This window comes from Ranitomeya variabilis, chromosome 2 (assembly GCF_051348905.1).
Source record: "Ranitomeya variabilis isolate aRanVar5 chromosome 2, aRanVar5.hap1, whole genome shotgun sequence".
NCBI classification, from domain to species: Eukaryota; Metazoa; Chordata; class Amphibia; order Anura; family Dendrobatidae; genus Ranitomeya; species Ranitomeya variabilis.
In genome coordinates, this window is record NC_135233.1 from 530,404,334 (window position 1) to 530,427,276 (window position 22,943).

The following is a 22,943-nucleotide window of genomic DNA, read 5'->3' on the forward strand; positions in this document are numbered from 1 at the left end:
GATTCGCCTTTGGTACACCCTTAATAATAAATAGCTCTACTGACCCCTGGTATAATGTTATTCCATATGCTCATATTAATAGCAAGAGGGTTATAATAACGCACACTTGAAAAATACAGAAAATATCATTACCCCAATGTTTGCCAAATAGACTCATCTATAAGATGCCATTTACAGGACTCTACGATAAAAGCAGGGAAAATGTCAGCTGTACCCGCACAACTTCATAAGCTTCTACTGTTAGATTTGCAAGCAACTTCTGCAATAGTATGCAGGTACGGAGTGTGTCACCACGGAACAGACAGACCAACAGTTGAGGGGTTTATTAACGGGAATCAGGTTCTCCTCACAGGGAGGAAGCAGTAGAATATAACTAATAATAAAACAGTGCAAAAATATGGGAGTCAAACAGTGTAATAGAAGTAAGCAGGATTTCTTGAAAAAAGAACACTTATCAGTCTTATGAGGACTTGCTTGAAGGGTCGTCTTCTAAAACGTAGGCACCGAGAAAACAGCGGAATTGTCGTCCCTCTGTTGTCCGTGGGCTGAGTAGTCTCTAGGAATCCGCTGCCTGGGGTTTCGGGAGTTAATGTGGTATGCACAGGCTCTGAGTCTTTAGCTTTTACAGCACAGCCTATCCCGGGAAAACGATGGTCAGTCTATTATTAAGTCTCTCACCAGGAATCAATCAAGGGCTCTGCACTGATACCGTGGGTACCAGGGGGTCACAGTCTCTGCAGGGGCCAATGTCTCTGCACGGGTCTCAAAGCACCCCTCTCCAGTCACAGCAGAGTCCGCTTTCATGTACTCACAAGATGCAATCTTTCTGGGCAATCCCCCTGTATTTGTCCTCTGACTGGGAGCTCTCTCTCTCACTCCTGGAGCGCAGCTGCACCCTGCTCTGACCGCTGCTCACGCTGCTCTGACCCTTGCGCACGCCTTTCCCGCTCTCTGCCCGGCTTCCTTCCTGTCCCAGTCTCTAAGTCTGCCTCGTGGGGAACCTGTAGCACAGCTCAATGGTTCCAGGCATGGAACCGAGAAGGTAACCATCCCTGGACTCTTCTTGTGCTTCACCTCCTTACATTCCCCCCTCTTTCTGCTCGCCATTCCACGGGCAAGATTTTCAGTAGTTCCTGTTGGCAATCTTCCAGTCCTTGCACAATCTGCTGCAAGATGAACTCGTCCTGACTGTAGTGAACAGGGGGTACACCAGCCATTGAACGTTCAGAGTGTCTCAAATCAGAAGGGGCGGTGGTGTCAACTGCTGTGGGAGGAGTCGAGGTTTCCGCCGATACGTTGGTAGTTTCAGGCACCAGCCCTGTTTCTGGGTTCCCTGGAAGAGATTGGGAGTCTTCCTCTTCTTCCACATCTACATTGATCACTGGCACAGCCGGTGGGGGCGCTGGAACCAATTGGACTGATTCAGGATCTCGAGACAAACATGGACGAAACATATTCCTGTGCAGTGTGCGGGTGGGAGTCCCCTCTTCCATTTCGGGCTGGACCTCATAAACGGGACCCCCGTTGCCGAGCCGCCGCTTCACTCGGTACGGCCTTTTCTCCCACCAGTACTCTAGTTTGTTGCATGGGAGCTTTTCCCTCACAAAGACACGGTCTCCAGGAAGCAGGGCTGTCCCCTTTTGAGGAGCTACCTGGGGATGCTCCAATTCTTGCAGCTGGTTCTGCACTAGACGTTGAATTGTCCGCAGCCGACGACGATGTTCTTGAACCCAGGAGTACACCCCCATCCGTGGGTAGTCCTCCTCGGGTCCCAGCTCCAGCTCTGACAGCCCCTTCCCGGGTCGGCCAAAGAACAAAGAGTAGTGGGTGAATACGGTGGTGCTGTGTTTCCGATTGTTATACGCCCACACCAATTCAGGGATGGACTCAGTCCACTTCGCCTTCTGGTCCTCAGCATTTGAATCAGAGTGCAGTTAAATCTCTCACAAGCCCCATTTCCCTGCGCATGATAAGGGGTGGTCCGGGACTTATCGATTTTGTACAGCTGGTGCAGCTCCTCCATCACTCTTCCGAGGAAGCAGGCCCCTTGATTAGAATGGATGCGATTGGGACACCCGTACACCTGTATGAAGTGTTTGCAAAGTGCGTGAGCAGCAGACTCGGCAGTCTGGTCCCGCGTGGGCGTCACTACGGCAAATTTAGTAAAGTGGTCTATCATCACTAAACAATGCTCACAGCCTTGGTGTGCTGGCCCAATTGTCAAGTAATCTATTGCCAGTAAGTCCATGGGGCCAGAAGACCTCACCGTCTCTGTGGGGGCTCGTTGTTCTGGTGGTTTGACCAGCTCACAACTTCTGCATTGTTGACTGTCATGATCTCAATGGCAAGAGAACATAGCATCAGCATATATAGGTACTAGCTCTTGGAAGATGGGAACTGAGCTGACCATGAACTAAACCTAACACACAACTAGCAGTGGCCGGGTAGCATGCCTACGTTGATTCTAGATGCCCAGCACCAGCCGGAGGACTAAATAATGCTAGCAGAGGAAAATAAGTCCTAGCTCACCTCTAGAGAAATACCCCGAAAGGAGACAGAGGCCCCCCACATGTATTGGCGGTGAATTAAGATGAAATAACAAAACGTAGTATGAAAATAGGTTTAGCAAATTTGAGGTCCACTTACTACATAGCAGAAGACAGAAAGAACACTTTCATGGTCAGCTAAAAACCCTATCAAAACACCATCCAGAAATTACTTTAAAACTCTGGCATTAACTCATAACACCAGAGTGGCAATTCCTGTTCACAAGAGCTTTCCAGACACAGTAACGAAACTACAGCTGTGAACTGGAACAAAAATGCAAAAACAAACATGGACAAGAGTCCAACTTATCTAGTAGTTGTCTAGGAGCAGGAACAAGCACAGAGAGGCTTCTGATAACATTGATGACCGGCAAGCAACTAACAAAGCAGCAAGGTTATATAGCGACTCCCACATCTTGATGGGAACAGGTGAACAGAGAAGATGAAGACACCAGTTCAATTCCACCAGTAGCCACCGGGGGAGCCCAGAATCCAAATTCACAACAGTACCCCCCCCTCAAGGAGGGGGCACCGAACCCTCACCAGAACCACCAGGGCGATCAGGATGGGCCCTATGAAAGGCACGAACCAGATCAGAGGCATGAACATCAGATGCATTCACCCAAGAATTATCCTCCTGGCCGTATCCCTTCCACTTGACCAGATACTGGAGTCTCCGTCTGGAAACACGAGAGTCTAAGATTTTCTCCACAACGTACTCCAACTCACCCTCAACCAACACCGGAGCAGGAGGCTCAACGGAAGGCACAACCGGTACCTCATACCTGCGCAATAATGACCGATGAAAAACGTTATGAATAGAAAAGGATGCAGGGAGGTCCAAACGGAAGGAAACAGGGTTAAGAATCTCCAATATCTTATACGGGCCGATGAACCGAGGCTTAAACTTAGGAGAAGAGACCCTCATAGGGACAAAACGAGAAGACAACCACACCAAATCCCCAACACAAAGCCGAGGACCAACACGACGGTGGCGGTTGGCAAAAAGCTGAGTCTTCTCCTGGGACAACCTCAAATTGTCCACCACCTGCCCCCAGATCTGATGCAATCTCTCCACCACAGCATCCACTCCAGGACAATCCGAAGATTCCACCTGACCAGAGGAAAATCGAGGATGAAACCCCGAATTACAGAAAAACGGGGACACCAAAGTGGCAGAGCTGGCCCGATTATTGAGAGCGAACTCCGCCAATGGCAAAAAAGCAACCCAATCATCCTGGTCAGCAGACACAAAACACCTCAGATATGTCTCCAGGGTCTGATTAATCCGCTCGGTCTGGCCATTCGTCTGAGGATGGAAAGCGGACGAAAAAGATAAATCTATGCCCATCCTAGCACAGAATGCCCGCCAAAATCTAGACACGAATTGAGTCCCTCTGTCAGAAACGATATTCTCAGGAATACCATGCAAACGAACAACATTTTGAAAAAACAGAGGAACCAACTCGGAAGAAGAAGGCAACTTGGGCAGAGGAACCAAATGGACCATCTTAGAGAAACGGTCACACACCACCCAGATGACAGACATCTTCTGAGAAACAGGCAGATCTGAAATAAAATCCATCGAGATGTGCGTCCAAGGCCTCTTAGGAATAGGCAAGGGCAACAATAATCCACTAGCCCGAGAACAACAAGGCTTGGCCCGAGCACAAACGTCACAAGACTGCACAAAGCCTCGCACATCTCGTGACAGGGAAGGCCACCAGAAGGACCTTGCCACCAAATCCCTGGTACCAAAAATGCCAGGATGACCTGCCAACGCAGAAGAATGAACCTCAGAGATTACTCTACTGGTCCAATCATCAGGAACAAACAGTTTATCAGGTGGGCAACGATCAGGTCTATCCGCCTGAAACTCCTGCAAGGCCCGCCGCAGGTCTGGAGAAACGGCTGACAATACCACTCCATCCTTAAGGATACCTGTGGGCTCAGAGTTACCAGGCGAGTCAGGCTCAAAACTCCTAGAAAGGGCATCCGCCTTAACATTCTTAGAACCCGGTAGGTATGACACCACAAAATTAAACCGAGAGAAAAATAATGACCAGCGCGCCTGTCTAGGATTCAGGCGCCTGGCGGTCTCAAGATAAATCAAATTTTTGTGGTCCGTCAATACCACCAACTGATGTCTGGCCCCCTCAAGCCAATGGCGCCACTCCTCAAAAGCCCACTTCATGGCCAAAAGCTCCCGATTCCCAACATCATAATTCCGCTCAGCGGGCGAAAATTTACGGGAAAAGAAGGCACAAGGCCTCATCACGGAGCAGTCAGAACTTTTCTGCGACAACACTGCCCCAGCTCCGATCTCAGAAGCGTCGACCTCAACCTGAAAAGGTAGAGCAACATCAGGCTGACGCAACACAGGGGCAGAGGAAAAACGGCGCTTAAGCTCCCGAAAGGCCTCCACAGCATCAGGGGACCAATCAGCAACATCAGCACCCTTCTTAGTCAAATCGGTCAATGGCTTAGCAATATCCGAAAAACCAGCAATAAATCGACGATAAAAGTTAGCAAAGCCCAAAAATTTCTGAAGACTCTTAAGAGAAGAGGGCTGCGTCCAATCACAAATAGCTTGAACCTTGACAGGATCCATTTCAATGGAAGAGGGGGAAAAAATATATCCCAAAAAGGAAATCCTCTGTACCCCAAAAACACACTTAGAACCCTTCACACACAAAGAATTAGACCGCAAAACCTGAAAAACCCTCCTGACTTGCTGGACATGAGAGTCCCAGTCATCCGAAAAAATCAGAATATCATCCAGATACACAATCATAAATTTATCCAAATAATCGCGAAAAATATCATGCATAAAGGACTGGAAAACTGACGGAGCATTTGAAAGACCAAAAGGCATCACTAAATACTCAAAGTGGCCCTCGGGCGTATTAAATGCGGTTTTCCACTCATCCCCCTGCCTGATTCGCACCAAATTATACGCCCCACGAAGGTCAATCTTAGAGAACCACTTGGCCCCCTTTATGCGAGCAAACAAATCAGTCAGCAACGGCAATGGGTATTGATATTTAACAGTGATTTTATTCAAAAGCCGATAATCAATACATGGTCTCAAAGAGCCGTCTTTTTTTTGACACAAAGAAAAAACCGGCTCCTAAGGGAGATGACGATGGACGAATATGTCCCTTTTCCAAGGACTCCTTTATATATTCTCGCATAGCAGCATGTTCAGGCACAGACAGATTAAATAAACGACCCTTTGGGTATTTACTACCCGGGATTAAATCTATGGCACAATCGCACTCTCGGTGCGGAGGTAATGAACCAAGCTTGGATTCTTCAAAGACGTCACGATAGTCAGACAGGAACTCAGGAATTTCAGAGGGAATAGATGATGAAATGGAAACCACAGGTACATCCCCATGAGCCCCCTTACATCCCCAGCTCAACACAGACATAGCTCTCCAGTCGAGGACTGGGTTGTGAGATTGCAGCCAAGGCAATCCTAGCACCAAATCATCATGTAGATTATACAGCACCAGAAAGCGAATAATCTCCTGGTGATCCGGATTAATACGCATAGTTACTTGTGTCCAGTATTGTGGTTTATTATTAGCCAATGGGGTGGAGTCAATCCCCTTCAGAGGAATAGGAGTCTCCAAAGGCTCTAAATCATACCCACAGCGTTTGGCAAAGGACCAATCCATAAGACTCAAAGCGGCGCCAGAGTCGACATAGGCGTCCGTGGTAATAGATGACAAAGAGCAAATCAGGGTCACAGATAGAATAAACTTAGACTGTAAAGTGCAAACGGAAACAGATTTATCTAGCTTTTTAGTGCGTTTAGAGCATGCTGATATAACATGAGTAGAATCACCACAATAGAAACACAACCAATTTTTCTGTCTAAAATTCTGCCGCTCGCTTCGGGACAGAATTCTATCACACTGCATACTCTCTGGCGACTTCTCAGTGGACACCGCCAGATGGTGCACTGGTTTGCGCTCCCGCAAACGCCTATCGATCTGAATAGCCATTGTCATGGACTCATTCAGACCCGCAGGCACAGGGAACCCCACCATAACATCCTTAATGGCATCAGAGAGACCCTCTCTGAAAGTCGCCGCCAGGGCGCACTCATTCCACTGAGTAAGCACAGACCATTTACGGAATCTTTGGCAGTAAATTTCTGCTTCATCTTGCCCCTGAGATAGGGACATCAAAGTTTTTTCTGCCTGAAGCTCCAAATGAGGTTCGTCATAAAGCAACCCCAAGGCCAGAAAAAACGCATCCACATTGAGCAACGCAGGATCCCCTGGTGTCAATGAAAAAGCCCAGTCTTGAGGGTCGCCCCGGAGCAAGGAAATCACAATCCTGACCTGCTGTGCAGGGTCTCCGGCAGAGCGAGATTTCAGGGACAAAAATAATTTGCAATTATTTCAAAAATTCTGAAACCCAGATCTATTCCCCGAGAAAAATTCCGGCAAAGGAATTCTCGGCTCAGATACAGGTGCATGACAAACAAAATCTTGCAAATTTTGTACCTTCGTGGCGAGATTATTCAAACCTGCAGTTACACTCTGAAGATCCATTACAAACAGGTGGACACAGAGCCATTCAAGGGTTAAGAGGAGGTAAGAAGCAGCTAGACAGCAATTAAGGGCTAGACAGCAAAACTCTGAAGGAAAAAAAAAAAAAAAAAAAAAAAAAAAAATTTCCCTTAAACACTTCTCTATCTCCTGCTTCAGCCCAAACAATTAACACTTTGTGGGCCGGTCAAACTGTCATGATCTCAATGGCAAGACAACATAGCATCAGCATATATAGGTACTAGCTCTTGGAAGATGGGAACTGAGCTGACCATGAACTAAACCTAACACACAACTAGCAGTGGCCGGGTAGCATGCCTACGTTGATTCTAGATGCCCAGCACCAGCCGGAGGACTAAATAATGCTAGCAGAGGAAAATAAGTCCTAGCTCACCTCTAGAGAAATACCCCGAAAGGAGACAGAGGCCCCCCACATGTATTGGCGGTGAATTAAGATGAAATAACAAAACGTAGTATGAAAATAGGTTTAGCAAATTTGAGGTCCACTTACTACATAGCAGAAGACAGAAAGAACACTTTCATGGTCAGCTAAAAACCCTATCAAAACACCATCCAGAAATTACTTTAAAACTCTGGCATTAACTCATAACACCAGAGTGGCAATTCCTGTTCACAAGAGCTTTCCAGACACAGTAACGAAACTACAGCTGTGAACTGGAACAAAAATGCAAAAACAAACATGGACAAGAGTCCAACTTATCTAGTAGTTGTCTAGGAGCAGGAACAAGCACAGAGAGGCTTCTGATAACATTGATGACCGGCAAGCAACTAACAAAGCAGCAAGGTTATATAGCGACTCCCACATCTTGATGGGAACAGGTGAACAGAGAAGATGAAGACACCAGTTCAATTCCACCAGTAGCCACCGGGGGAGCCCAGAATCCAAATTCACAACAGTTGACATACTTTCTCCACAATGTTCCTTAAGTGGGGATGATAAAATAGGCGCTGCAACCACTGGAAAGTTTTTTTCTGGCCCAAAGTGTGCTCCTTTCTCATGTGCTTCCTTAGCCACCTGATCTATCAAGGACGAGGGAATCACCGTCTGCCATACGAAACTGAGTTCTGTTTGCAGGAATACCTTCCGGTACAGGATACCATCCCACAACTGGAGCCTCTCCCACTGGTGTAGCATTTTCAGTACTTCAGGTGACATGGACCTCCGCTCGTGCCGATTGGGCATGTGTTCAGACACGACCCACCTTCTCAACTGAGCTAGCTCTGGATCCTCCTGCTGCACTCGGACCCACTCATCGTGGGGCTGCTCCAGCAAATTCACACAGGCCTCTTCCTGTTCAATTTCCCGCATCGCTGCCTCCGTCCTGGCAGTCTCTCCAAAACCTGGAACCTCCACATCTTCCAGTTCTTCATCCTGGCTGGGTGCTGGTTTGCGATAGTTTACTCGGGAGAGGGCATCTGCATGAACATTCTCAGCTCCTCTTTTATACGAAATTCTGCATCGGAACTTGGCCATTCGGGCTACCCAACGTTGTTCTAGGGCCCCTAACTTAGCATTCTCGAGATGGGCCAACGGATTGTCATGATATTCCGCGAACTGCTCAGTCATTGCCCACACCAGCGCCAACAACTCCAGCTTAAACGAACTGTAGTTTTCTGGATTTTTTTCAGAGTCATGCAAAGACCGACTGGCGTATGCGATGACGCGCTCTTTCCCGTCCTGCATCTGCGATAGTATGGCCCCGAGGCCCTGCAGGCTCCCATCAGTGTGCAAGATGAACGGTTGCGTGAAGTCGGCTTAGGCCAGCACGGGGGCCTCCGTCAAAGCCTTCTTCAAAGCCAAGAATGCCTCCTCCTGACGCTTCCCCCACTGTATGTTCCTGTTTTTGGCGCACGAGGGCACTCCCCTAAACAACTCCTGGAGTGGATTAGCAAGGCGGGTAAAGTCTTTTACGAAGCGTCTGAAGTATCCTGTGAGTCCCAGGAACGCATGCACATCTTTCACAGTTTTTGGAGTTGGCCACTCATGTACCGCAGCGATCTTCTCCTGGGAAGGCCTCACCCCCTCAGCGGAGACATTGTGTCCCAAGTATTCAATCTCGGTACGAAAGAGGTGACATTTCTGGGGTTTCACTTTCAAGCCGCACTTCTGTAGCCGACTCAGAACTTGCCCTAGTCTCTGCAGATGCTCCTCAAAGGTGGGGGCAAAGACGATGATATCATCCAAGTAAATCAAAGTGGCTTCAAAGTTCAGGTCTCCCAGATATCTCTCCATGAGTCGCTGAAATGTTCCTGGGGCGTTTGCTAGGCCGAAGGGCATTCGGTCTAACGCATACAGTCCCATCGGAAGGATGAAAGCCGTCTTGGCTCGGTCTTGCTCAGACATGGGCAAAGGCCAGTAGCGGCTGGCCAAGTCTAACGTGGAGAAATATCTGGCATTCTCTAGTGCCGTCAGGGACTCCTATCCTGGGCAGTGGGTATGAGTCCTGCACTGTGCAAGCATTGAGCCGGCGATAGTCCACACAGAACCGCAAGGACCCGTCTTTCTTTCTCACCAAGACTATAGGGGCAGCCCACGGGCTCTGACTCATGTATAACTCCCTTCTTCAGCATGTGTGACAGCATTCCCTTCACCTCCTGGTACATCTGTGGGGGTATTTGGCGGTACCATTCCCGGACTGGTGCCGCATCCCCGGTGGGTATCTTGTGGCTGATGGCCGTGGTACGTCCAAAGTGATCTTCATCTTTGGCGAACACCTCCTGAAATTTCCCCAATACGGCTTCCACCTGAGGTACCTGCTGCGAAGTAAGTTGTGAGATATCCACCCTCAAGTGTTCCAGTGTCTGGTGCCCTTCTTGCAGTAATCTGGGGTCCGGAGCTGCCTCCGCTTTGACGGTCACCAGCCACGGATCTTCTGGCCTTGCGGTCAGCTGTACCGCCTCAGTTGGGACCAACTCGGCTGGAAGGCCCAGGACTTGGGCGACTTCGCTTCTAGGGGGCAAAGTTGCATCTGTCTCCCCCAAATTTATGCAGCGCACAAGGACAGTTCTATCCCGCACAGTAGCCAGGGACAGCGCGACCAATATTCCAGATGACAGCTTGTCGGCTCTGCTGGGCTCAATTTGGACTTCGACCCCTTCCAGCGGGACGCCAGTTTGTATAGGCAGGGGAAGCACTTTCTGCCCAGGAGGCAACACTCGATTGACTGAGGCGGGGGCGATGACTTTGCAGAGTTCCTTTCCGTCGCTGCATGCTTCCCGGACCTGGGCGGTCCGTATCAGTTGTTGAAAGACCCTTCTCTGGGGGGTTTGGTCGCTCCATTGTTGCAGGAACTGATCCGGGGACTCATTGAAAACACGGCTTCCAAGGTCTTTTAACACATTCATGCCCAGGGTCATGGTATGGTCTTTAGCTACCTCTCCATCCACCAGTACCACTCCTCTTCTCCCGAGGTCTTTTCCGCAGACCTCTATGTTCATCCATATTACCCCTGAGACCGGGATGGGCAAGTGATTGGCCGCCATAAGTTTGATCACAGGGCCCCATTTGGGCCATACCGCCTCTGTGAAGTGACGGTGGAAATATCTCTCAGGCATGGTGGTCACTTGTGAGCCGGTGTCTATCAGGCACCGCACTGCTCTTCCATTGATTTCTGCCCAGACCAGAGGGCACATGGAAACAAGGCTGTGGGGACTTACTACTCCTCCTCTGTTCTTCACGCTCCGAGCGGTGCCCCTCGAGCTCAGAGCGACCTTGTTTAAAAGGAGGGCGCGGGGATGGTCAGCTCCGCCGGGGTCACCACCGGGCAATGTGGCCGTGCTCTCCACAGGTGTAGAATGTAAGAAAGCTTCTCCTCCTGGTAGTTTCACCCTCCCTTCGGGGGGCAGCTTCTCTGTCTCGCACCAGAGGGCCGGGCCCTTCTGCCAGAGTTCTTCTGGAGGCCGCCATTTCTTCACGGACCTGTCTAATCTCCATTCTCAGGTCTCCAACCCACTGGGGGATATTGTCTGCGGTGGTGCTTACCTCCCCGCTCCTAACCTTTCCCACCAGCCCCGTCACTCCCTGTTCTTGTTCTCGCACACACGCCTCACTGCCAACCTCAGAGAAAGTCATGTCTGGCTTTACACGCATGCGCCCTCGTAGTGCCTGTTTCATCATTGCGTCACGCAGTCCCGTCACCAGCTGATCCCCGAGCACCACATCAACTGACCCAACCCCTACACCGTCCTTTCGTCTGATAGCAGTGTGAAGTTCTTGTAGGGCGTTCATGAATTGGGTCACGGTCTCCCCCTCTCGTTGTACCCGGTGAAACAGTCGCATGCGAAGTTCCCCTACGTCAGTGGGGTCCCCATGCGTCTCCTCAAGTATGCGCAGCACTTTGTCCAGGGTATCTCTCTCCTGGAGGGACCTATGCATGACAGAATCCCGTGCCTCCCCCTCCAGGGCCATCAATGCAATTTCCGCCTCCAGGGCTGGTGTCATGTGATGCATCCGCATCATTCCCCGGATACGCTCCGTCCAACTCAACAGCATTACATTGTTCCCAGTGAACCTTTGCAAATTATTCAACATGGCTCCCAGGGAAATGCTAGACCTGGGAACTTCCCCAGCTGCGTGGTCTGCCCTTTCTGCGCTACCGTGTGACATCCTGCCGGCTACGCCAAATGTAATAGTATGCAGGTACGGAGTGTGTCACCATGGAACAGACAGACCAACAGTTGAGGGGTTTATTAACGGGAATCAGGTTCTCCTCACAGGGAGGAAGCAGTAGAATATAACTAATAATAAAACAGTGCAAAAATATGGGAGTCAAACAGTGTAATAGAAGTAAGCAGGATTTCTTGAAAAAAGAACACTTATCAGTCTTATGAGGACTTGCTTGAAGGGTCGTCTTCTCCAACGTAGGCGCCGAGAAAACAGCGGCACTTGTTGTCCCTCTGTTGTCCGTGGGCTGAGTAGTCTTTAGGAATCCGCTGCCTGAAGTTTCGGGAGTTAATGTGGTATACACAGGCTCTGAGTCTTTAGCTTTTACATCACAGCCTATCCCAGGAAAACGATGGTCAGTCTATTATTAAGTCTCTCACCAGGAATCAAGGGCTCTGCACTGATACCGTGGGTACCAGGGGTCACAGTCTCTGCACGGGCCAATATCTCTGCACGGGTCTCAAAGCACCCCTCTCCAGTCACAGCAGAGTCTGCTTTCATGTACTCACAAGATGCAGTCTTTCTGGGCAATCCCCCTGTATTTGTCCTCTGACCGGGAGCTCTCTCTCTCCCGCAGCGCAGCTGCACCCTGCTCTGACCGCTGCTCATGCTGCTCTGACCCTTGCGCGTGCCTTTCCCGCTCTCTGCCCGGCTTCCTTCCTGTCCCAGTCTCTAAAGGTACCGTCACACTCAGCAACTTTGCAAAGAGAACGACAACAATCCGTGACGTTGCAGCATCCTGGATAGCGATCTCGTTTTGTTTGACAAGCAGCAGCGATCTGGATTCCGCTGTGCCATCGCTGGTCGGAGCTAGAAGTCCAGAACTTTATTTCGTCGCCAGGTCGGCGTGTATCGTCATGTTTGACATCAAAAGCAACGACGCCAGCAACGAGCATAGGGGGCGTCGCAGCATCTCCCTCTAGCCAGTCGGCACACTCCGGCTGTTTGACATGGAGCTAACAACCAGCGAGAATGAGAAGTGAGTCGCCGTTACGTCACTGGATCGCTCCTGCATCGTTCTGGAGTTGCTGTGTTTGACGTCTCTACAGCGACCTAAACAGCGACGCTCCAGCGATCTAGTTTAGGTCAGCTTGTTGTCTACATCGCCGCAGCGTTGCTGATTGTGACGGTACCTTAAGTCTGCCCCCTGGGGAACCTGTAGCACAGCTCAATGGTTCCAGGCATGGAGCCGAGAAGGTAACCGCCCCTGGACTCTTCTTGTGCTTCACCTCCTTACACTTCCATAAAAGTTATTACTTCACACAGTGCCGCTCACTAAGGGTGCATTTACACATAAAGAGGAGTTTGTGAAAACTAGTGCTAACCAATAATATAGCAACATTTACCTTATGTAAAACATTTATATGGTTATATAGAATGAAGGGTGTATGTTTATTTCAGAACTATACACCCTTTTGAGGTCGCTTGTCTTTCCACTGCGGACGACTAGCAGATGCCCATTTACACAAGAGGATAAAATACCAACGAACGATGGATTTTAGGACAACAAAAAAATGACTCAAAAATAATAAATATATAATATGCTTTTATAATAATGCCAGAAGTCAAAAGCAAATAGATGATTAGAGAGACGACATTATTGTAGGGGACTTCAACCACCCTGATATAAATTGGGGGGGAAGAAACCTGCAGAACCAATAAAGGAAACAGGTTTTTGACAATATTGTTTTTTTAACCAAAGACTTCTCAACAATAATTTTTCACAATTGGTGCAGTGCCCAACACGGTGGGGGGCACTTCTAGATTCTAATCAATAGACTGGACACAATATTATCAAGAACCAAAGTACACAAACAAATGGGACACTTACATAACCATCCTGAACATCCTGAGCCCAATATGTACCCTCTGGGAATAAACAAGCTAGAAAACCGCCATGACTAAATAGAGCTGTAAAGAGCGCAATAAATGACAAAAAGCAAGCGTTTGCAGAACTAAAGCAAAAAGGGTGACAAGGCATTAAATAATTATAGAAAAAATACATTGTGTAAAAGGCAAATCAAGGCAGCAAAGATTCAGAAAAGATAGAAAAAATCCCTGAAAAATATTTAACAACAAACAGCAAAAGACTTAAAAATTATAGTGTTGACCACCTAAAACATAATCTGGGTAAAACAGTGGAAGGGTTTGAGGGAAAAGTTAATCTATTAAATGCCTTCTCCTCCACAGTGCTTTTATCCAAGAAAATCACATGAAAGATAACATGATCAGGGAGACCATAAATTCTTCATCAAATATCACCTGCTTAACCTGGCAGAAAGTATGGCGTCGCCTCAAAAACTGTAGACAAATGACCGAGCCTGAATGGCATACGCTCAGAGCACTGGAGGAATTAAGTGATAGACAGACCATTATTTCTAATATTCAATAATTCCAGGGTCGGTATTAGAGGACTGGCACATAGCAAATATGGGGCCTATATGCAAAAAGGGGAGAAAAACGGAGCCTGGAAAGTATAGGCCGGCAAATGTAAACTTTAATATGGGCAAAATCTTTGATGGCTTTATAATAAATGCCATCCTGGAGAACCCCAATAAAAATAACTTCATGACCCAACACAGGTTTATGAGGGACCGCTTTTGTCAGACAATCTGAAAATTTCTATGAGGAGGTAAGTTCCAGACTGGACCAAGGTAACACCGTGGATGAAAAAAGAAAAAAAAGTTGAGTTCCAGCTCCTTAAAACAATTCATTTATTAAATCCAAATATAAAATCCAAATGTTCGTGGTGTATTTTATATTTGGATTTAATAAATGAATTGTTTTAAGGAGCTGGAACTCAACTTTTTTTTCTTTTTTCATGAACATTACGTCTGCCTGCAGTGGAGTTCGGTGCACCTGCGGTGATCACTGGTGAGCTGGCTACCCCCCCTTTTTTTTTTCTCTTTAACACCATGGATGTCCGCCATCTGGAATTCTCAAAGAAGTTTGATACATCAAATGAGATTAATGGGACTAGAGGAAAATGTGGGTGTAACTGGGATAACAACTACCAGCAGGTGATTATTAATGAAAAACACTCGGATTGGGTCACAGCTAACATTGAGGTACCACAGTGGTCAGTATTGGGCCCTGTTATTGTTAACATATTTATTAATGACTTTGTAGAGGGCATATAGTGCAGGATTTCAATATTTGCATATGATGCTTAACTCTGCAAGGTAGTCAAGCTGGAGGCTTGGGCTGAGAAATGGCAAATGAAGGAATGTAAATAAATGTAAGGCCATGGGCAACTTGAGCAACGGAAATAAAATTGGTAAAACCAGTCAAAAGATTTTTTTCAGTGACATGTATGAACAGCAAACCCACGTTTAGCACCAAGTGCCAGGCAGCTGCTGCCAAGGAAAATAAAGTCATGAAATACACTAAAGGAGGCATAGATGCTCACGACAAGAACACAGTTTTGCCTCTATACAGGTCACTAGTGTGGCCACACTTGTTTGCAATTTGGAGATCCAGTGTATACAGTACAATATCTTAATGTGACAGTCTCTAAACTTGTCAATGCACACGTCCAACTATTCAATATTTCAGCACATTTTGCTGTTCTCCAACAAGGAACTTAATGGTGAAATTCACAACAGGTGTTTGAGCCCAAAACTTATTGGGCAATTCATGGATCAATTAGAATTGGTAATAAACAGCCCTCCACATCATGCTGTTCACATTTTGACATCATGAGACCAATACGACACCTAAGAATTCATGAACGTAGTACCTCACCATTGCGAGGCCTCAGCAAGATATTCTCGGACAGAAGTAGCCACTGAGCTCAGAGTGTCATCAGAAGGTTGCCACAGAGATACAGAGAGACTGGAAGAGTCACAGAAAGGCAGAGAAGTGGACATCCTTTAGTCACATCCCACACTGATGACCGCTTCATTGGGAACAATGCCCTTCAGAACCAGATGATGAATGGCACGCAACTCTTGGCACATTTAAATGAGGTGAGAGGCACCCAAGTGTTACCTCAGACCATTTCAATAAAAAGCTGGAAGGAAAGTAAAAGCGCAATAGGGTCTTATCTGGGTATTAAGAGAAACCTCTAATCAGATTTTACCAAAGTATATACTTTTGTGGTTTCCTGATGAAGGAGTCATAGTACTCCGAAGCGCGTTGAATAAAGCCACTTTTCATCTAAATATTCATTTGGACTTCTATCTTTCAAGCAGCGCGGAGTTAATCCACCTTTTTGTCTTTTTTTTTTTTTTTTCCTTTACCTCACCATTTGAAATAGTTTACATCAGAGTGATCTGCACGCTAGATGACCTGCAAGGTACCTGACCACACCACCAGGCACAGCCACATGGGCCAGGGAACATCTACGCTGGATGAAGGACCAGTGGGCCTCAGTGCTGATAACTTATGAAAGTCGACTCACGCCGAGAAGAAATGATGGCCATCAATGATTTTGCAGACATCAAGGAGAGCGCTATGCACCAGCCACTGTTGTCACCAGACGAGCCTTTGGTGGTGGTCTTACAGTGTGAGCAGGTGTCTAATCAATACAGAATTGCCATACACTTTGTGAATGGTACAGTGACAAGCCCCTACTACTTGGATAGCATCATTAATCCAGTCATTGTGCCTCTGCATGAACAACATAGGCCTAATCTCATCTTCATGGACAATGCCCCAACTCAGAGGTCACATCATTAGGGAACGGCTGCTGGAAACTGGGGCACCTCCTATTAGTGGCCCGTGCTTTCTTCGGCCCTGAATGGGATCTATGGGATCAGCTGAGTCACTGTGTAAAGACATTGACCATTTTGTGGGGTATACCCACCACTGTTCTTGGCTTTTATTTTAATAAATTGTTTGAGATTGGGAAAGACGACTTAAATGCCCTAATTTCATGATAAAATATCACTGTAGCGAGAACTTTTTATATTTTCAATAAATTTCACCTGAAAGCCATCTGTCCCTAACGCTTTGTGAGTAGTGTAGATCTTTCTTATGACCTTTTTAAACCAAGGCCTCTGACTGACAAGGGGGCATCCTCTATATCATGGTGGGAATGGTTGATTCACTAAATGAGGGTCTGGATGCCTTTCATGAAAAATATAATATTATAGGGTATTGCTACTAAAGTTTATGATAGGCCATCGATCTAGGGCACTAGTCTGATGAGAAATAGTGTTTCCCCTAATATGGGGTAGTCAGGCTGCTTTCTGCACATTAGATTGTCACCAACATTTCTCTATTGTGCAAGGCCAGCTCGATAGTTCTGTCACACCGTGGCACCATAACCTGGATTTCTAGGATTACATAATCTTTTACCCCGTCAATTTTGTAAAACATATTAAAGGGAATTTGTCACCATGGTTTTGCTGCATCATCTGAGAATAGTATGATGTAGGGGCAGAGACCCAGATGCCAGCTATCTGACTTACTGGACTGATGGCTAAAACCAAAGCAATACAGCAAGGACTGAATACCAGAAAAAAGTATCAAAGCATAGGAATATTAAAATGTGCCTTTATTTATGGGGTATTCAGTCCTTGCTGTATTGCTTTGGTTTTAGTTCGGTTTTCACTGTGGATTCCACAGTATTTGTCACACAGCGCACCCTGGTGGTCTATTTAAGAATATCTCTCTCTATAATCTTTATAAATATACAGATACAAGATAAAGTGTATTTTTAACCAACCATAGGTGGACTGTGATACTTATTAATTTATATGGACTGATGGCTGAAGTTTTAATAAAATCGTGTTTTATCTGCTATAGATCTACGAGTTCTCTGAATGCTGAGTGCTGTATAACCCGACCCACACCACGGATTGACAGCTGTATACTCTGTGCATAGGCAGAAAACTGCCTATCAGTGGTGGGGATGGTTTATATAGAGCTCATAAATATGGAGAACTACATGACAGCAGGTTTAGTAGTCCTCTACTGATAATCTTCCTGCTGATAAAATATATATATAATTTTATTTTTTTTTAACTACAGCAAGCAGCCCAGTAAGTGGTACATCGCTGGAATCAGGGGTCTTGGTCTTTACACTATGTTGCTCTCAGATTAAGTGGTAAAAACCTGGTGACAGGTTCCCCTTAATATGGCATGTGGCATGTAAATGGATACTTTGAGCTGGACTAACAGTTTTGCTTACCTTTCAGGAAAAGATGCAAGATCAATCTTCGTACTGTCTGTAAACAGGAAGCACAAGAAAGAATACATAAAAAAATGGAAAAATGAAACAAAGAAAGAAATAACTGGCAAACAAAGGTGATGTCAGAAGTTTTCCTCCATAAGAGCTATAAATGAAATAATGAAAGCTGCAGGTAAAGACACAAGGAGGGGAAATTATAAAAGAAGAAACGTTCTGTGTCACAAACCCAGGATTATTCATGTAAACAAAGCTGTGCCTGGACAGGCAAGGTGCATGGACAGGCAGGGTGCATGGACAGGCAGGGTGCATGGACAGGAAAGGTGCATGGACCGGCACAGGCAGGGTGCATGGACAGGCAGGGTGCATGGACAGGAAAGGTGCATGGACCGGCACAGGCAGGGTGCATGGACAGGCAGGGTGCATGGACAGGAAAGGTGCATGGACCGGCACAGGCAGGGTGCATGGACAGGCAGGGTGCATGGACAGGCACAGGCAGGGTGCATGGACAGGAAGGCAGGGTGCATGGCCCGGCACAGGCAGGGTGCATGGACAGGCAGGGTGCATGGCCCGGCACAGGCAGATGAGAGGCATTGGGTTTGGGTCAGGAGACCTGAGCACTGTGGTCAGTACTTGGACCGTGATGGTATGGCCTCAGCTATTCACACACATGTATACATTGCATTCTTTCTACATGCCTTCGTTGTTTGGTGGCGGGCTCGGACTAGTGTTGGTTAAGGCTTTCTCCTCCGGTGCAGCGCTGTTCAGCTGACACAGAACCGCATCCACGATTGGCATCACCATGGCAGCTGTAGATGTATTACTCAACCACATGGACAACAGAGAGGTGCAGCTCATAAATCCTAATAAAAGCCTGAGAAACGGAAAAAGACAGGATTTATTAGAAGACAAGAAGAATTCAGTCTAGCTAGAGGAATAGTTTGTGATGACAAGTAAGGGCTCAGCTATTTTCCTGCACACAGCGCCACTACATGGACCTGGTGTGGCATTGCAGACATGGCCCATGGCTGAGAGCTGTGATCTTTCTGGAGGGAGGACATAGGAAGAAACGTTCTATAATCTGAAACAAACCCTTGTAAATGGAGCGGGTATTGGCCAGACACACCATCATGTTGACTTTTTAACTCTTTTATTCACTAAAGCGGTGTAAGGATATGCAATCCAATTTTTTATACAGGGTCACAAATAAAACATAGCAAAAGTGATTGCCAACTCGGCCAGAAAGCTTGACGTCTACAATCTGCAGCCTCTTCTTGCAAGAAGTTCCCATAGAATCCGGTGTATGACACAGGAACAGGACATGACAGCTTTTTACTGCGGCTGGACCGGCGGCGCTCTGTGCTGACAGTAATTGCTGAGCTACGACTATCTGGTGAGAGACGCTGCTCCTGCACATGAGTGATGGCACGGCCCGGAGGCCTACAACAATGCTAGTCACTGCATCCCCTGTCAGGAGCCGTGTGCAATGCACAGAGCATCAATATTTAAAGGGAACCTGTCACCACGTTTTTGGAAGATGGGATAAAAATAGCGTTAAATAGGGGCAGAGGTGGGCGTTACATTAGTGTGTGTGTTATGCGTTTATTACCCACCTAAGTTGCCGAAATAACTTTGCAAAGTCTCCGTTTTCGCCTGTCAATCAGGCTGGTCAGGTCGCATGGGCGTTGTCTTCCCCCAGATTTGGCGTAGTTTTCCGTTGGTGGCGTAGTGGTGTGCGCATGCCCAAAGTCCGGAATCCTCTTCCAGGGGATTTAAAATAGCGCGGTGTTCGTTATTGCATTGGTGATCGGTGGGCGCGGCCATCTTCCTTTGGCCGCGCGTGCGCAGAAGCGGCGCTCTGCTGGCCGCGGCTTCAGGAAAATGGCCGCCGCGATATCCATCTGCGCACGCGCGGCATCCCGCGGCCATTTTCCTGAAGCCGCGGCCAGCAGAGCGCCGCTTCTGCGCACGCGCGGCCAAAGGAAGATGGCCGCGCCCACCGATCACCAATGCAATAACGAACACCGCGCTATTTTAAATCCCCTGGAAGAGGATTCCGGACTTTGGGCATGCGCACACCACTACGCCACCAACGGAAAACTACGCCAAATCTGGGTGAAGACACCACGCCCATGTGACCTGACCAGCCTGATTGACAGGCGAAAACGGAGACTTTGCAAAGTTATTTCGGCAACTTAGGTGGGTAATAAACGCATAACACACACGCTAATGTAACGCCCACCTCTGCCCCTATTTAACGCTATTTTTATCCCATCTTCCAAAAACGTGGTGACAGGTTCCCTTTAATGCTGTATACATAGTGCGGATGAGCCACGTTCATCAGCAGACAATATACAGTACATCAATACCCAGATGGCGCTCCCCATTTCATATACCATGTTAATTAACGTCTGAATATGTTGTCAACCTACAATACTAATGACTGTAAATGTGACCGTGATGCCAGTACTGCTGGTAGAAGAAAAGAAAGAGGAAAGAGCCAGGACAAAAAAGGCTCGCTTCACACTGCCATCATGGTTTCTGTTGATAACAGTGCCCAGGCAGCCATGCCAGATCACGGTTTTCAAATCGATCATTTGTAACGATCATTTCACTAATGATCAAAATGGGGTCAATTACTTTGCAATCAGAGATCTGGTATTTTTAAAGGGATTCTGTCAGCAGATGTTTGCTATGTAATCTGATGATATCATGTAGTAAGTGCGGAGAGTGATTTCAGTGACATGTCCCTTATTAGGCTGCTTTTTCTATACAATGAGCGTTTTATCAGCAGGAGATTATCAAAGCTAGACTACAGCTTGATTAGCAGAGTACAGTCACTATAGAATGTACACAGAAAGATGTGGTGGGCGCAGTGTTAGCTTTCTGAGCTCTGCTACATCTAAAAACTCTGATTGTACGACAACTGCTGCACCCAGTAAACTAAGTGACACATCGCTGGTATCTGCGCTACATTATGCTGCTGTCAGATGTGGTAACTAAAACCTTTTGACCGGTTGCCTTTAAAAGCAGCACTAGCACGGCCATCTCATCCGTAAGTGCCATGCAGACTGGTAGCTGTGTAGGATCCAGAAAGGATTCTCCCCATAGTGAGACTGTACATGTGTAATATAAAGAGGACAGTAAAAATCCCACAAGGGTGAATCACAGTACCTGCGATTTCACAACATGTGGACTGTTTAGTCCTATAAATAGCTGAATCCCAGTGAGTCAGCCAGGACCAGGCGGCCCCGTATCCCCACACGGGGAGCTACCTACAAGCTGCAGTAACAGGACACCGGTCCAGGTGACATCTTGGCGAGGAGAAATCACAGTTCCCCAGTTATTGGTAAACGCCCACGTGAGGCCCCTTCTCATATCTCTACAGTCTGGGCCATATGGAGCAGCAATTAAATACAGAGCCACTACACTCATTGAATACACTTTAAAAGCTTTTAATTTTCCTCTCTCTCGAGAAATCATTTAATGGCCATTTCAGGAAAATGCTGTAGATCATCAAAAGCAGGGAACCTTTATATGCTTCGTACAATGCTGCACTGGCTCTGCAAAAATAAAAAATCTATACTTCTCTGTAGGTTTTGTGGATGCCAGCAACACTGGGTTACCACCTTATCCTCTGCACGTAAAGGACACTATCAGCTGAAATGGAAAGAGACTGCTTTACACTGTAAAAAGGGGTCTGATTCTAATGCAATACCAGACACAGGACAGAGTCACTAAAAAGCAAAAAAAAAACAGAGGCATACTCCCAGAATTTAGTTATCAATTAGGAATTGGAAAGGGGAGAACTTACTGATCGATGGGATTGGACAACTGGACCCCCCAGCAATTCTGAGAAAGGGACTCCACACCTCCACTCCATTCATTGTCTATAGGACTGGAGGCAATAGCACTGCACTCGGCTTCCTCCACCTTTCCTATAAACAATGAGTGGAATTTGAGCATGTGCAATACAGCGCCATTCAAGGCAGTGAAGAGCCCGATTCCCAAGATCCAAAGCCCCATTTTTTAGAATTGCTGGAGGTCCTAGAGGTAAGTTTTCCCCTACCTGAAGAAATCTTATTCTGGGAGTACCACTGTGAAATAAATTACCCTTTACTATAAGATTCCATAGCCCATAATAGGAATATAAAGCCATCTATTAAACTTTTAAATATACGGTACAACGAGATTTTTGTGGATTGAAAAGCTGCTCACAATGGGAGAAGGTCATGTGGTCAGTAATGCATGGAAGATGGGTTGTGGCTGGGTCTTCCAGCATGACAATCACCCAAAACACACAGCCAGAGTGCCCTAACCAGTCTCCAGAACTGAACCCAGGAGAAAATCTTTGGAGGGAGCTGAAACTCCATGAAACCCAGCGACGGCCTCAAAACCTGAAAGATCTGGAGAAGAGCTGTATGGAGAAGGGGGCCAAAATCCCTCCTGCAGTGTGTGCAAACTGGGTCAAGACCTACAGGAAACGGCAAACAAAGGTTTCTGTACCAAATATTAAATTCTGTTTTTCTATTGAGTCAAATACTTATCTCATGCAATAAGATGCAAATTAATTATGTAAAATCATACAATTTGATTTTCAGGATTTTACTTTCAGATTGTCTTTAACAGTTGAAGTGTATTTATGATAAAAATTACAGACCTCTCCATTCTTTGTAGGTGGGAAAACTTGCATATTCAGCAGTGTATCAAATACTTATTTTCCCCACTATATTTCAACTCATTAAACAAGTAAATTAGCTTTATGTCATGTACACCCATCATGTGCTAGAAAAAAAGATCATAAGACAATATATTCTTATCCATCAGATCTGCTATAAAAATTGGAAAGTAACTTCCCCATCTCTAAGGCCTCATTCACACGTCCATGTTCAAACACAATGAGAAAAATGGTACCCGGTCATCGGGGTTGTGAATCAGTGTGTCAGCAGCGTGTGGCCCACGAGTCTGTTTTTACCATCAGTGTGACATCAGTGTTTTTCATGGATGGATAAATA

General features: G+C 46.8%; 1 protein-coding gene across 2 annotated transcripts in view; it reads right to left on the reverse strand.

The window, feature by feature from the left end:
- The window catches only part of LOC143806981 (solute carrier family 13 member 1-like), a 143,479-nt gene that overhangs the window by 86,348 nt on the left and 34,188 nt on the right, over positions 1 to 22,943 (reverse strand). For both annotated transcript variants that reach the window (XM_077288093.1, XM_077288092.1), the window contains exons 4-5: positions 18,627 to 18,802; positions 17,932 to 17,968 (exon numbers count right to left, since the gene is read on the reverse strand). In XM_077288093.1, the coding sequence (XP_077144208.1) occupies positions 17,932 to 17,968; positions 18,627 to 18,802 (213 nt within the window). The remainder of the gene's footprint in view (positions 1 to 17,931; positions 17,969 to 18,626; positions 18,803 to 22,943) is intronic.